General features: G+C 22.6%; 2 protein-coding genes across 2 annotated transcripts; both read right to left on the bottom strand.

Moving 5' to 3' along the window:
- Window positions 1–231: 231 nt before the first annotated feature.
- On the bottom strand, window positions 232–7499 carry LOC105361710 (fumarylacetoacetate hydrolase domain-containing protein 2A). Its single transcript, XM_011498962.1, has 6 exons — window positions 7432–7499; window positions 6271–6432; window positions 2841–3057; window positions 1050–1384; window positions 488–575; window positions 232–354 (listed from the first exon to the last, which is right to left on the bottom strand). The coding sequence occupies exons 1-6, from the start codon at window positions 7497–7499 to the stop codon at window positions 292–294; spliced, it is 933 nt and encodes a 310-aa protein (XP_011497264.1). The 3' UTR covers window positions 232–291.
- A 7951-nt stretch (window positions 7500–15450) lies between these two features.
- On the bottom strand, window positions 15451–16358 carry mRpL35 (mitochondrial ribosomal protein L35; the record flags this gene model as incomplete). The annotated part of the gene is made up of 3 exons (XM_011498961.1): window positions 15451–15738; window positions 15811–15948; window positions 16309–16358. Coding segments are annotated over 3 exons (432 nt in total), but the record flags the coding sequence as incomplete, so codon positions are not given.
- Window positions 16359–16582: the final 224 nt, after the last annotated feature.

Below are 16582 nucleotides of genomic sequence, written 5' to 3'. Positions count from 1 at the left end.
GGAAATAACTACATATTCAATTATGATATAAATAACTATAAATTTACTTTGAATCATTAAATTAATTGTGAGAAAATAATGAAAATTTGAGAAATTTTATAATCTTTTTAGAGATTGATATTAACTACAACTCATGTTATATTTTATTATTTTAAAGAATTAAATTATTTAATATGCTAGTTTTTATATTACTTAGTTTTTCTAATTTTCTTAAATATCTATAAATATATATTTCTAATTTCTGGTACCAACTGCAACCTCTCCTTAACTTTGAATTTTTTTTACAAAACATCAAACGCATTTATTCTTCAAACGTCCAATAGTTTCGATTTCTGTTTCCAAAACATCTCCTTTCTGAAAAATATTTATAAATTTAGTTTATGTATCTTCTAAAACATGTAAAATAAATATATAAAGATCTATAATTTTTTAGTTAAAATTATGCAGTAATTTTTATTATTTCAGACAAATATATAGTTCATCAAACCTTTAAATATTCTGGTGGATTTCGTGTAAAACCAACTCCAGACGGAGTCCCAGTTAAAATTATATCACCTGGTAGTAAAGTCATAAATCTAGAAAAATTAAAAATATATCATCAATAAAATATAAAACATTTATAACGTATATAAAACATATTTGTTTTACATATATTTATTTTAAAATGTGAATCACAATTCCATATTTTCATTTAATTAAATAAAAAATTTTTATTTTAACTTTTATTATATCTATATTTATGATATTACTAAATATAAAAATAAAAATAATGATAATGAAATTAATAATTCATTAAATATAAAATATATAAAATATAATAAGAAAATTTTTTTAATTAATATAAACTAGGCTTTACAAAGAGTTTTTTATTGCCATTATTTATTTATGTATTATAAAAACTTTATTAGTTGCATATAATTGTTTTCAGAATACTTTTTTATATTTATTACAAGATCAAAATTATAGTTTACTTCACCGACTTGTTTACATTTTTCGATGATTTTTGCTGAAAAAAATTGACAGGAAAAAAAAACATTAAGGACACCAACTGAGAAAGATATGCGACGATGTCGTTGATTTTAAAGATGAATTCCGACGTACTACCATCTTGCTTAAGCTCACCGTTAACCCAAGTCTTAACAGTAAGATTCTTAACATCGGCAATGAACTCCTTAGCAACGACGACTGGCCCCAATGGACAAAAATTATCCATAGCTTTACCCAGTAGAAATTGACCACCATTGCGTTTCCCCTTTTGCCAATCACGCGCAGATAAATCTTGTGCGACTGTATATCCAAAAATATAGTTGATGGCTTCATGATTATTTAAATCCTTGCACTTTTTACCAATGACGATCGCCAGTTCTGCCTCCCAATCGACTTTCTGGTAAAGATTTATTTTTAAATTATTTATAAATATAAAAAGAAAACTTAAACAATAAAATATTTTATTTATGTTAATAAAATATCACAGTTATAATTAATTTCTTAGGTTTAAACATTAAATAAAAAATCTAAATGAGATAAACATTTTGAAATTATTTTACTAAAATCAATATATAGACCACTATCGATTTTTATTGAAAAAAAAATTATTTTAATCGTTTATCGTTTTAAATAAATTTGTTTTATATAATGTATTATTTCCATTGAATGTGAATTAAAAACGAACATACTAATACATTCCTGAAAGCATAAGATTCATTTCGATCTACCTATGCAAAATCCTTATATCGATAGCATAGATATAAGTAGATATAATAGAAGAAAGTTAAAAAAATTTGTTTCCATTCATATTATATTTTTTTCATATTTTTAAATGGTTAGGGCATGTGAATTGAGAGTTATAATTTGGTTTCACTGAAATCTAATACCAGCGATACTGTATCGTCATTTTTTATGACCTAGTCTGTTTTTCTAAAAATATAAACAAACATAAATATTAACCCAGGAAATATTACGTTACGTTACCTTGTCTTACTGTTGAAACTATACATGTTACGATTATTTTAAATGATTCTTCCCCTATATATTTTTTAACGTAAAAATATTTCACAATTTACTAAAGACACAATATAATTAATGATAATAAAATTTGTCGATATTACTGACGCAAAAATACAAAAAAAAGCCATTTAAGAAAAATCGACATATAATAAAAGAGTAGTAATTACTATCAAATAAGGCCTCTATCAAAGTAGGCCTCTGACAGTTTTATTAATCTTGGTATTGGATTTAGACCAACGTTAAACTCTCTCGTTATCTATATATTTTATATAAAATTTTATATAAGATAAAAAACTGTTGAATTGCGAAGAAAAAAGAGTAAGGTGAGTCCTTTAACGAAATTTCCTTCTAGTTATAATTTGCAATGAATCATCAATAAGTCAGTAAATCGCCCAATTCCTATAAACTACTATTAATATTTGTCGTAATTATAATAAATTATTATAAAATATTAAAACAAAAATAAACACATAAATAAAGAAAATAAAAAAAGCTAGTGCTTTAATTTTTTTTAATAAAAAAATGATATAAGAAATAAAAAACTTCTGACTTCTAACTTTCTAGCATATTTCTCAGTATGAATTTTTTATAGTAATCAAATATTGTTTTGTGTTAACTAAAATGATGAACTCATAGATATTCTAAAACTTATTAATACTGTACTCGTTTCATTTTTTTTTTTAATAATAAAATATGATAAAAATTTTATTTTATTTATAATTGTACTGACAACTCTTTTTATTATGCATTAATAAAATATAGTGAATAATAAATATAAATAAAAAAACTACATTCAAAGTATTATATATACATTCTTTCAAAATTAAACTTACATCAGATATATTTGGTAAGTGAATGTTGTCATAAGGTCCAATAATATTACTAGGAAATTTGCTAAAAATTACAGGTTTTGATGGTGGATCAACGTTTTGTTCTTTACAATGTTTTTTGTAATTTAAGCCAATACAAACTACTTTATCCATTTCTGTGACCGGTGGTAAGAATACAACACTATTTTCAGGAATAATACTCCGACCTTCAGTCACTATTCTGAAAAGTTTTTAAATAAGATAGGTTTTTTTAATTACTAAAAATTTTATAAAAATAAATTTAATCAAAATACACATAGTAATTATTCAACAAATATTAAATATGAAATTAATAATTTATATATTAATCATTATGACGAGGGACATTAAACGGCATAAATCTTGGCCCGATATTATATATATATATAATTTTTTCAGTTTATTTTAATATCGCATCATAATAAAAACAACAAATATAAATAACATTTAACATGCATATTATCAGAAAAATTATATTAAATATGTTGTGTACAATAATTTCCATAGTATTTCAAATTTTTCACTTTTTATAGTTCTACCGATAACATTGAATAAAATAAATCATTTTAATTTGAAAAATTATTATACATTATACATGGTAAAGTAGGAATCAAAATAAATAAAATCAAAGTATTTTAATATATAAAATATTTTTATATTTTAGTATGAAAAATAAAATTCTTTCTCAATTTATTTTCAAAAATAATTAAAACTATAATACATTTAAACATTTTGAATAAATAAATATTTATTTTAATAAATAGATATTATTTATGAAACATTATTTCAAAAATGAAAAATTAGATTATATATAATTCAATTATTTCAAACATATCCAAAGAGATAAAAAATTCAAATAAATGTATACTAAAATCTATAATTTTTAATTTGTAACTTTTAAAAATTAAATTTGACTAATAATATTAATATTTATTATATAAATATTTATTGATAAATAAATTAAAATATTTTAAAATCAGATTAAAAAGTTACAGTACGTATCTATTAAGAAATGCTTACTTGAATATACGAATTTCGTTAAAAACAAACAAAAATCACTTTCTTCGACATTGATAAAAAATAATTTATGGTTATAAGACTTTTAATTTATTTATTATATCGTATTATCCTGTATTTAGAAGTATATAAAAATATGAATATAATTAAAAAAGAATAACTAAAATGTTTTTTAATCTTTTCTTTTTAATATTACTTATAAAACCATTAACAGTATTTTACATACATATTTGTGTTTTAAAGAATTTTTTATTTATTTATAATTTTAATTTTTCTTAAAAGTAACATGTTACGGATTGAAACAGTTGAAAAGCGGAATACAATATTGGGACAGGTATGAACGCGTGAACAGTTGTTTATAAACACTAGCCAAACGAACTCGAGAAATATTTCTACGCCAAAAACTCGAATATACTATTATAATTCCGAAAATTAATGTCAATGAACCTTCCAAGGCTATGCTCTATTGACGTCACGACAAATATTGGCATAGAATCAGACACCGGATCGCTACCGGCGCCTAAAACTACCACGAGAATATTAAAGAGCTGCGCTTCACACGCAGCGCTCAGTCATAGTCTCAGTCTAGTCTAGTAATAATTACGCAGTCAACACGACGGACTCACTATTCAATCTACAAGCTTCGCTCTACAGTCATCACTCCCTGTAACGATACACGTATGTAATACTCAAACAATAAGGAATCAAACAATTCAATAGTGAAGCCACATTATCAGAATCCGTTAACTAAACTTAAACTAATAAAGCGCTAGTGCTAACATAATTCGAGAGTGAAAATATTGAATCATACTACATATATTAACGGATCACACTGACGACTAAACTGCAGACCCGGTCCCGTTTAGGAAGCTTCGGTACGACAGCGGCAGCTCTTACACACGAAACTAAAGAAGCAGCGACCAGGTCCCCCTTAGACGGCTTCGGTACTACAGCGGCGGCTCTGACGCATACTACGACTGAATCGACTTCACACACCAAGGAGAGGATATACACTCTCCTCAGAAAGACAAGAAATACTACAAGTAGTATTGAATATTTGCATTGCCCCTTCCACTTGCCAGCAACACCTCCACCCACCATCGAAGGGAGGTTTTTAGTCTGATCCCAGACATAACATATTTAAAGTTTAAATTTTTATTCAAAAGATGTACCATTATTATAAATGATTAATAATAAAAAATGTTTTAAATTCATTAAAAATTATAAATTACTTATAAAATTTTTTTATAAATAGTTATCATTGATCAAATATTATGTATATTAAAAAAATCTTTTTTTTGAACTCTAATATATTCATTACTGTTTTTAAACCGTATATAGTTATAGTTAGAATAATTGTTCACTTAAGAATATGATGTATTGTCAATTAATTGATTTTATCATTTTTCCAGAAAAGTGCACATAAAATTAAATTTTTGTGATTTTGTTGAAAGCATTACATCCTTTATATAATTATAGGCTCTAACGTAGCAATGAGGGTACTTTTCGTAGTATAATGTTTGGTTTTGCAGCCTATACATAGAAAGGAACATATTTGATGCCAAGGTGGAAATGTACACTAATGCAAATTTTTTAGATTATAATTTTTTATTTATATAATAAATAATAATAATAAAATACTAAATATAATAAGTAATAAAATAATAAATATAATAAATAATAAAATACAAAATATATTTAAAAATAATATACGATTCTTTACTGAAAAAAATTGCAGATTTTACATATATTAAGGATGTTTGTCTATGGTACTTTATTATATTCCAGTTATAATTATGATTTTGTAACATTTAATTTATTTAGCATATACACATTTATGAGTAATATTTTTATTACTTGGAATAAAAAATGTTATCGTGGCACTTAAAATTAATTATTATATTATATTTATATTAATAATATTTGTTTTTAATTTTCAATAAATTTTTAATAACAATTTTTCATTATATGATAAATTTATTGCATAATTTAAGATAAAATTTATAATTTTTTAATAACTATTGAATGCGCATACAGAATAAATAAAAAAACATTTAATAACATTATTTATTTAATATTGCTATTTAAAATTATATTGCAAGTTCAAAATACTATTAAAATGTTTATTATTACTTTTTAAAATTAAATATTTGTAATTTTAACTAATTGAAGAATTTATAAATTATAACTCATAATAATTTATAATTTTGAATTAAACAAGATATTGATAAAAATCTGTTGTCTAGTTTAACGTTAAAGTAATTTAATTATCTATTTTTTGTTAAGAATTTTAATTTACTTAATTACTATAATTTACAATATTATAAAGAAATCGTGTATCATCTGTTTAATTATAAAATATGTCATTCCAATTAACAGGTACCTAGAAATTTCTTACCTCTCAGCTTTTCTTAGAAATTCTTCTCTGCCCTCTAGAAATTTCTTTAAAGTGTTAGGTATCCCTGAGCCAAGTACAGAAATCGACACTATATCTCCACCTTGCTTTAGCTGAATTCCCAAATGCTGAGAACCACCTTTTTTATTCACAAACTGAACAAATCTATAACGCCAATTCAACAGATTATTTAAAACTTTTAAGTATTTGTAACTCAAATAATATTTCAAATTTTTAAATATTTTTTAATGAATACAATAAATTAGGATATTATTTTATAATTATTATATAATAAATTAACAAATGTGAAATTAAATTCAAATATATTATAATATAATGAGCTATCATTAATAGAAATTATTAATTTACAATTAATATAGCGTTTCATGTATACAATGCAAAAAACAAGACTAATTGTTCGGAATTGAAGCATTTTATTCGAAACCTTCGGTTCTCGGAATGTTTAGATTTTCTCATATTGATTTCCCAATTATCCAAAAGCAGAATTCTCGAACGTTCTACAAGCCTGCTTTGCCTTCGCGCAGCAACGTCGATTGAATTCTTGAATCTTCCAAGGCTTCGCTTTCGCTGAATTCTCGAATAGATGAAAGCTTCGATTCCCGATCGCTTCCGAAGGTTGCTTAGCCTCGAATGATTACGTTTGCTTTCGCCGAATTCTCGAATAACCGAAGGTTTGTTTCAAGCTAGAGTTAGTTACCGTGCTGATACTTAAGGAAGCGCGCATCAAGACTCTACGTAGTTAACCTAAAGTAGTTATTCAGTACGTAGTGTCGGTAGTCATAAAGTGCACAGTATCAATTATTCCTCACAGTCGCTCGTCCTAGCCAGTCATCTACGCCTAAGCCACGCTATCACACGGAGTCTACGACAAGGAGAAGGTCATGCAACACACGCTCTCTCAACGCAGCCATTGCAAGGAACGCTCGTTCACTTCTCCAGTGCACACCGACAACAATCCGTCAAGGGCTGACTGCCGTTCTAGAAAATAGCCGACTACACAAAGCGTGGTATCTGATCCTTCTACACTCAAAGGTATATCATCTGTCTTTAATGAGTATAACTAGCATACAGATACTCCTATACCTCTCTTATGAGTATGGCCGACTATACTTGCTAGCTACCACTATAACTACTAACTACCACCTTCCCATGCTCACGTGATGAGCATGGTCGACTCTTCTTGCTGATCCCCATAACATCATCAACGACATCGCCAACGAGCCACCACATCATCGTAATAGAATAATTCCCTTTCTCTCACAAGAAGTGCACATAGAACTAAAATAATGTAATTGTCAATAAAACAAAATATACGATGTCCTAAACGAAGTTACACACTGTACATATTTACAACCCTTCCACATGTGTCCTTTCCTAAGCATCGCTACGGTGAGAGACTAATAAACTGAACTATTGAATTTGGCAGTTCGAGTCAGAAACTTTCGAACACACACATATATAATGAATAATAAATGTGAAAGTTTAGAAACATAATAATAAAATAATATAGCCTTTAATAATTTGTAATTAATGATTATTGATACTAAATTTAACTTAAAAAGTAATTTATAATTTAAAATTTAGTTTGAAATGCTCTATATTCAAACAAGCTTCTACAGATCTCGTCGCTTATGTAGTATGCTCGTGATTTGCTTATACACAAGTAGGAAATGAGGAAAAAGAACAGAAAATATCACAGCAAAAATGTAGCTATTGCTATTTCGCCTTATAGACAAAATATGTTTATGATGCGCTTTAGATCATCAGACATTTAGTCGGTAATGAATGAACTATCAAGTAAAAATAGCAGTAAGTATGCAGTATCAGCTTGCAATAGATCATGACTATTTTTAGGTGCATCTTTGTATTTCGATACTTTAAGAATTATTCTCATTATTAATATGTCTATTTCCATCGTTTTTAATCTCAATAAGAGTATTGATAAAATCTATAATATTTCAACCGGTTTTTTATATAATAAATAATTTTGAAAAAAACATATATTATATTTTTAGTAGACCGTTAATATTTTACTTTAAAAAACATCTTAAACATTAGATTTTGTTCAAGGAGCTTCAATCAAGGTACGGCTGTTAGCATCAATTGATTTTTAATTATTAGTAATTAGTAATTATTAATAATTATTTTTCAATTCTAATCTTTCCTAGTAATTGCTGATACTAAACCAATCAGATCCCTAAAATATTTTTTAATAACTTGATAATAATTGAACAGAGATGCTAGTTCAACATAAATTTTATCTCAAATACTATGATTGAGTTTTCCTTAACTGAAATGAAGTACAAAATGAGTTCGAATATCTAAAATTTGCATGGGCTTTTGAAAATAATTAGCCACTTGGGGATGCTTACTTCTAACAGGAAATTGTTAATGTGATTGATTCTTGCTTAGTGAATATCTTTTTATATAAGAAAGATTAACTAGACAGGTGAACTAACATTTTCACGCTTAATGTTTTTACTTTGATATTATATATGTGCCTAGCATAACGTTAATTTCTCCATATTCTAAACATAAAATACTTTCATAAAAATATCGAGTATCTAGGTAAGCATCTTTTATTCGAACGTACACACTGAAAAAGTCTTACAATAATAGTAATTCTTCTATAAGTATCCTGAACTAATAACTAGTCAAAACTAAGAATGCTACATGTATAAACTTGACACTGTTAAACATAAACCCTATAACGCTATAATATTAAGGTAAAAGTAGTCTTACTATCTACAGATGTTCTGGCAAATCATTATCTTCAACCAGTTGAGCCCCTATCTCCATTATATGTCAATAATAATTATGCTTCTTGAGATATTAAAAGACTTCTATATTTTAATAAAACAGATTCCGTGGCCTTAAGTAGTATTAACTTTTATTAAAGTATTAGTATATACTAAGTAAAATTAAAAAATTTTAATAAAATTTTTGGTTTACATTAAGAGAAAATTTTAATGTATTAAAGTAATTTTATATTCTATAATAATTATATGATAACCATGTCTTTTATTTTTTAAACAACTTTTCATACAAAATATAAACTTATAAATAACAAAAAATGTATAAAAGCTAATTCAATTTAATTTAATATATTAAAAAGTTATATTTCTAATATTATATAAAATTATTATATAATTTTATATTAATATATATTATATTAATAATTTTATTGTAATATATAAAATTATTTAATGACATTGATTATTATATAAAGAATAAAATATGTTAAAATTATTTACTTAATATATATAAATATTTTTAAATGTAATTTCTTTATATTACACAAATGAATGTAATAATAATTTTGTAATTTGTTGCTTTTATCGTTCTATGTACATATTAAAAAATATATTGATATATAATATATATTGATATTTTTAAACTGAATAAACTTTCAGGTATAAAAACTTTAATATTAAATTTGTATTACTTTCTTACATATTATAAGTTTTATAATTAATTTATTTTTTAATAGTTCTCTTTTTAATAGAATGCAATATAAGTACTTAAATCTACTATATTTGTCAATATTTTTTTATACCATGAAAAGTATTTATATGTCAGCACTGTAAAATTTATAAATTGCAAAATGATATCCATAGCTTTAGATCATCAGATATTTCTAATACATTATTTAATTTAATACATTATATTTACTAGAACTTTTAGAAATTAAGATGAAATAGAACTTCTATAAATAATAAGTGTTTAAATAGATATACAATATTTAAAAAACAATAAAATATTTTTATAATATATTTAAAACGAATAAATATAAATTTATAAATATAATTAATAAATAAAAATTAATATATATTAAAAATAAGTTTTAATGAAACATTAAGTTACAAGATAAATTATTTATGATATATAGATTATAGAAATTATATATATTCTATAATTCTATTATAGAAATTAGAAATCTTTCACTATTTCTACTGATTTTTATCAGCCATTAGTACGTCATATTTATAATCATTATAGTTTTTAACTATGTAAAAGTCACATCTAAATTTACTAATTTATTTTAAATTATAATTATCATATTAAAGCCGATGACATGATGCTATGATAATATGATATAATAATTTGATACATGTACTTATTACTAAAATAGATGAAAAGAATACTTTTTATAACTATTCTTTATAAAAAAAACATTTATACTGATATTTTTTGCAAGCAAAATCTTTAAATAGAATTATTGAGTTTAGAATGTCATTTGATAATACCAATTCACCACTATTGAATTATTAAAAGAAAAATATTGTACATAATTTACTGATCTAAAATTTTTTCAAGATATTTGCATTATAATTAATTCAATATTTTAGGAGTAAATATATACTTTTAAATTTAAACCCAATAATAAATAAATCCACCTTACTAAGAGGGTGAGAGTAACCAATATTTGCAATAAATAATATTGAATATTGAATTATCTCTTTTGTCAAAAGACTTTATTTATTTTTCTGCATGCAATGAAAATTAATTTTATTACAATGCCATACTTCTCTGCTTGAACCATTTTAAATTTTGAAAAACAATACTTTTTGGTTGTGTATTCCTGAATTCTCGTAAAGCCCTTATGCTGATGTTCTCGTGTAATTTTTAATCTTATATATTACAGATTAGACTATTTTAATATATTAATTTTTCTATTCAATTATATAACTATTGTAATTACGCTACAGAGTTGACAAGATACATAGATATGCGATTAGCCTTATAAGATTCATAAACAAACCCTGACTACTAAGAATTATTATTCTGTTAAAATTTACACATGCAATAAAAGTTTGAATCCTAAATTTAAGTTATAATGAATATATAATTTAGTTTTCACAAATAACAATTTACAAAGCATCGCTAAAAAGAACATAAATTTTATGAAATAATTCAGTAGCTATTTTATATTATTCATTTCTTAGAATTTTCTTTTTATTACAATGCATATGTCTGGTAAGTTTTCATTAATAATATACAATTATTTTTTTACAATTAATTTTTTCACCCAATAAAGAAAAAATGTATACACAAGACCAAAAAAATTAATCATACTATATAACTTTATATTAAATAAATTGATATATTTTATAACAAAATTGAATTATTAACAATAATTAGACAGTTGCAACAAATTCACAGAATGTGTATTGCAAATAGATTTAGCAAATTTATCTATTAAATGTAAACTTGCTACATTAATTCAATGGCATTTATCAAATATTTAAAGAAATTTTTATACAGTTCTAAATGAATGACATTCAAATATTAAACAAAAGATTGATTGTATAATATTTTGAAATCTGTTACAAATATAAATAATTAATATAAACATATTATTATTATTATATATAATAATCATTTTTATTAAATTTTTATTTAGATAATAAATTACTTTTAAAAAAATTATTAATCTTTCATTAATATTATTAATATAAATATCTATAAATTTCAGCATTTGTTATTAAATAATTATACACTTTAACTTGTAATTATATGAAAATTCTATACTTAATATATTATTTTTTTATGCTGTTTTGTATTATATATATTTGTTATAACAGCTTATTGGTGTCATTTATAAAATTAGTTGTCAACATTTTTGAGCAATAAATATCCATTATTTTACTCTAATAAATCACTATTTACAAAAAAAACAAATACACTTTAACATAAACAAGAATTTAAAGTGATACAAAATCATGATCTCCACGTAAAATATGAGCTTATATTAACAAATATAAATAATTTAAATAGTGATAACATTAATAAATTGTTTGCATCTGGCAGTCAGTACCAAAGCTTTTAAGTTATTAATAAACAATCAATTTAATCTAGTCACTTATACCAACTATGTGTAACAAATATATTGTAATACAATAAAAATAACTGTACATTAATAGAAGATTTATTCTGCTTTCAATTATTATCATACAGACATTCCAACACTTTTCATCTTCATTTTAATCATAAAAATAAGATTGTAATATTTCCCAAAAATGCATTCCAATTATATCTTTCGATGCATCTCCATGTAATACTAATTATTTATTGTCTATATTTGTAAGTATATAGTTGTACAATATCCACCTCTGTCGTTATTTAATATAACACAGACTGCTAATAGCATTTATATAGTTTTATATTTTCCATTCTTCCATTTATTAATCTGTCCAGAACAACTTCTTGTTATAATTACTTTTTTCCATATTATTAATATAGATATAGGATATAGGATAGTGTAATAGATACTATTGATTCACTACATATCTTCAAATGTGATAATTATTAATCATAAAATCCAATTGAAAATATTCAAATCCTTTGTCTTTTGTAAAAATCAAATTGATTTTTATTTTCATTTTAAAATCATGCAATAAATAAAATAAAATTACTTTCACTTTTTACATAATAAATTTACAGAATACAAACAGACAAATAATAAGATTTACAGAAAAAATAAATACTTTGTAATCTGGAATAATACAAATATCTATAAAATTACTTATCCAATAAATCTAAATTTGAAAATAAGTATTTTATATTATTTCTTTTTTAATATTAAAATTTTAATAAATAATAAATCTATGATTAATGACACATTATCAACATTTATATTATTATATGTTTAAATTATATGTAAATTATATAAATAAAAAATTAATTTAAATTATAAACATTTAAACTCAAGTATAAAACTAGAAATATTATCTAAACGATTATCTAACATAAATTTGTTAAAATCTATTAATTTACAAGTATTTTCAACTACTTTATTAACTAATTAATTTTTGTTAAATATTTTGACATAATTCTTATAACAAAAAACGAATTATTTAGATTGTTTTTAAAAACTTATAAAAATTACAAGAAAATATTAAATGTTATACATTTTTAATCAATAAAACTTTTGTTATCATTTTAACATATTTGTTAGTTATCTTATTTTCTTATACGTAGAAAAATAGAAATTTATTATAATATGCCCTATTTTGTATCTTTTAATGTAACGCGTTAAAAAAATGTATTAATTTTGATTAAATAATTTCATGTATTAAATATTTATCAGTACATAAACATAACCTCATTAAATATTAATCGAGCACACCGCGCATACAAACCCTAAACTTTTTAAAGATACACCTGTTTAATGAATCAATAATTCTTCCAAATATCTTTTAATAAGTATTCAATCGTATTTTCAAGTTATTAGAAAATATTTTTAAAAATGTAAAAAAAGGTCAACTTCATTACTAAATAAATTTTTAATAGTATTTTCAGTATTATTCATAATAATTAATATGAAATTACTAGATTTTTTTATTAAAATATGTATTATGAAAAATTAATTTTTCTTAAAAATGTGTATTTATTAAAAGACAAACGAAATGTTATTTGCAGACATGTGATTAAATTCCAATTTATATTCATCAAAATATTTAATCAATTGTTAGTTTTATATATTTATAAAGTATAGTAAAATAAAATACTAATATATGTTTACTATTATTTTATATATATTACAAATTAGGAAATTTGGTTTCACCAAATTTCTCCCAATTCCTCGCACCTCTCTCTGCGGCTATCGTCTAAATATAGTACAGAATATTTGAGTAATACTTTTATAGTAATAGTTGAACACACATAAGTCAAGTTTTAAATTTTCAGATATTAGTCAAGCATAAATTATAAATAATGAGAAGACGCTATTAATTTAATAATAATGCAATAGTTATTCATATACATAAACTGATAATTTGGTAAATTTTCGATTATTTTTAGCTAGTGATGTTTGATCATCGCATATGAATTTCTGGTAAATACTTTTAACCGGGAATTTTTTTTTGTAAATATTCATAAACATTAAAAATAAGAATATATTAAAAAAAAATCAACAAACCTCCAATTAAAATTTTTGCTTGTCGAAAAATTTTGATTAGCACTGCAATTTATCCAACTCATTACATAGCTTTTATCCATTACGTTTATAAATTGGTGAAAATAAAAAATACTGCGTCTATGAAGCTTTCCATTAAGCAGCATTTTATAAGTTTTAATTCTGTAAGCTATTTAAATCGTAAAACTTCTATTATCTTGTTTACAGAAGTGTATGTATATAACAAATTCTCATACTATCGAAAATATTGTGAATAGTTAATCACTTGTTTTTATAATTAATTTTAAATTAATTATATTTAAATAATAATTTAAATATAAACAATAAAGGCAAACTAAAATTTAGAGTAATATCAATGCTAAAGAATTTAAGTAGAATACAGACTATAGTATATAATTTAGAGTGATCAATTCTAATAATGGGAGCGTTCCATATAAGTTTGTCTAAAATATTTGTTTTGCAATGGAAGGAAGAGTAGGCGGGAGTTATAATATAATATAAACTTATAATATATACAAATTAAGATAGCAAATTTCGAAATACATTTCTCATAATTTAATTTTTAATTTTAATTTTTAACTCAATGTTTTTATTTTTACCTTTCAAATTTCGAAAATTAATTTTATTTGCAGACTTTATATTAATATTAATTTTACAACAGTATTCTGAAACTAAAATAATTGTATAAATAATTATTTGCAAGTTAATATTATTGATTATTTATATTTTAATCTAGTATATATTTAGATATATTCATCAATCAAGAATAAAAATATTTTCATATATATGTCCATATTTAAATGTTTATTTAAAATTTTAACTTTTTTTCTGAATACCGCTTCAAATATAGTTATTTACAAATTTTAGTTAAAATGCAATTGGCATTCTTTATCATTATGAAAATTTGTAAAATTAGTCTTTATAAATATGGTATTTCATTAAATATTTTTTATTTTACAATATAAAAAAATTGATGAATGTATAAGTTTTATATAATTTATAAAACAATACCTTATGATATAAATATATTTTAAATTTAATAATTTTAATTATTCATTTTAAAATAGATGATAATATAAATGAATTATTTTCATATATTAATGTCATACATTTATTTTATTTCAAATTGTTTTTACTAGAAATAAATGTTAATAATTATTAGTTTCATAACTACTGCATTTAATTAAAAAAAAATTTGCAACACACTTTTCGGAATAATATAATAAATCTTAAAACTAATACATTTTATTATAATATGAATATAGCTTTATGAGAAAATATTTTCTAATTATTGCTTAATTAAAGTTCTACATTTTCTTTGAGTAAACAGAAATTCTTCTCGTGTATGATAAGGTGTGTATGGATCATCAATATAATATTTTTGTCGTTTCCAAAATTTAGTGACCATTCTATCTAACATCCAAGACTGAGTTGAATTAATAAAAACATGTTGTTTAGACCTTATTCTACGATCTTTACTTTTTCTCCATAGATGTTTATGACGACCAGCTATAGTACGGATCCATATTCCCCTATAATCAGTCTATTAATTGAAACAATTTTATTAATGATTAAAGACTAGAATTGAAAATAGTTGACTTTACCAATTTAATCTATAAAATCTCTTTAAAACAGTTTTAACAGATTTTCTCTTCCCTGATCTTAAAGAGAATTTGGTAACTGTTCTACATAATACAGGAGGACACAATACTGTTTTTAATAGTGGTTTATTTAATGAATTACTAAAAGAGTAAAATATAAAATAAGGAATTATTATTACATAAATGTAATTATATATACATATACTTATTTAAATACAATGCCTTATTAATTAACTTGAATTAAACATTTTTTATATTGTATATCAATCTATTCTATTGAAATAATTTTAATTTATTAATTATTTATCAAGGAGTATTCAAAAGTATTTTAACTAATTAAAATATTAACAATTAAACAGATCTATATATTAAAAAAAAAAACAATTACATTTATTTGACAAATATTTAATAAATATAATTTTATTTAATTTTAATTTATAATTGACGAAAGTTTTTACATCAATAATAAAATTTCAAAATATTAACATATTAATTTAATACCTTAATATAGTAGTACTTAGGCTTCGTATGCTTAAATTATTTTGCCATGAAGTTAAATATTGATTTTGTTTCAAGAGATTATATTTACTATAATTAATATCAAACGAACTTCTAGAAATAATTGTCCTTGTTTTTTCTAAAAATAATAAAATGAATAATTATAAATATTGATGGTAATAAATAATATAATTAATGCACTCATCTTTTGATGATAAACAAATCAGATATTACATATTTCTCTTTTTGAATCAATATAATATTTGAAAACATGTGC

This window comes from Ceratosolen solmsi, unplaced genomic scaffold (assembly GCF_000503995.2).
Source record: "Ceratosolen solmsi marchali unplaced genomic scaffold, CerSol_1.0 scaffold30, whole genome shotgun sequence".
Lineage (NCBI taxonomy): Eukaryota > Metazoa > Arthropoda > Insecta > Hymenoptera > Agaonidae > Ceratosolen > Ceratosolen solmsi.
The sequence above is the reverse complement of the archived record's forward strand: the minus strand, read 5'-3'. Positions and strand labels throughout refer to the sequence as shown.

Coding starts and splice junctions, on each gene's coding strand:
- LOC105361710 (XM_011498962.1), bottom strand. CDS start 7,499: ATGTCGTTGATGATGTTATGGGGATCAGCAAGAAGAGTCGACCATGCT. Junction 6,433..7,431: donor CATCACGTGAGCATGGGAAG/GTGGTAGTTAGT, acceptor TTGGCGTTATAG/ATTTGTTCAGTTTGTGAATA. Junction 1,385..2,840: donor ACTTACCAAATATATCTGAT/GTAAGTTTAATT, acceptor AATCTTTACCAG/AAAGTCGATTGGGAGGCAGA.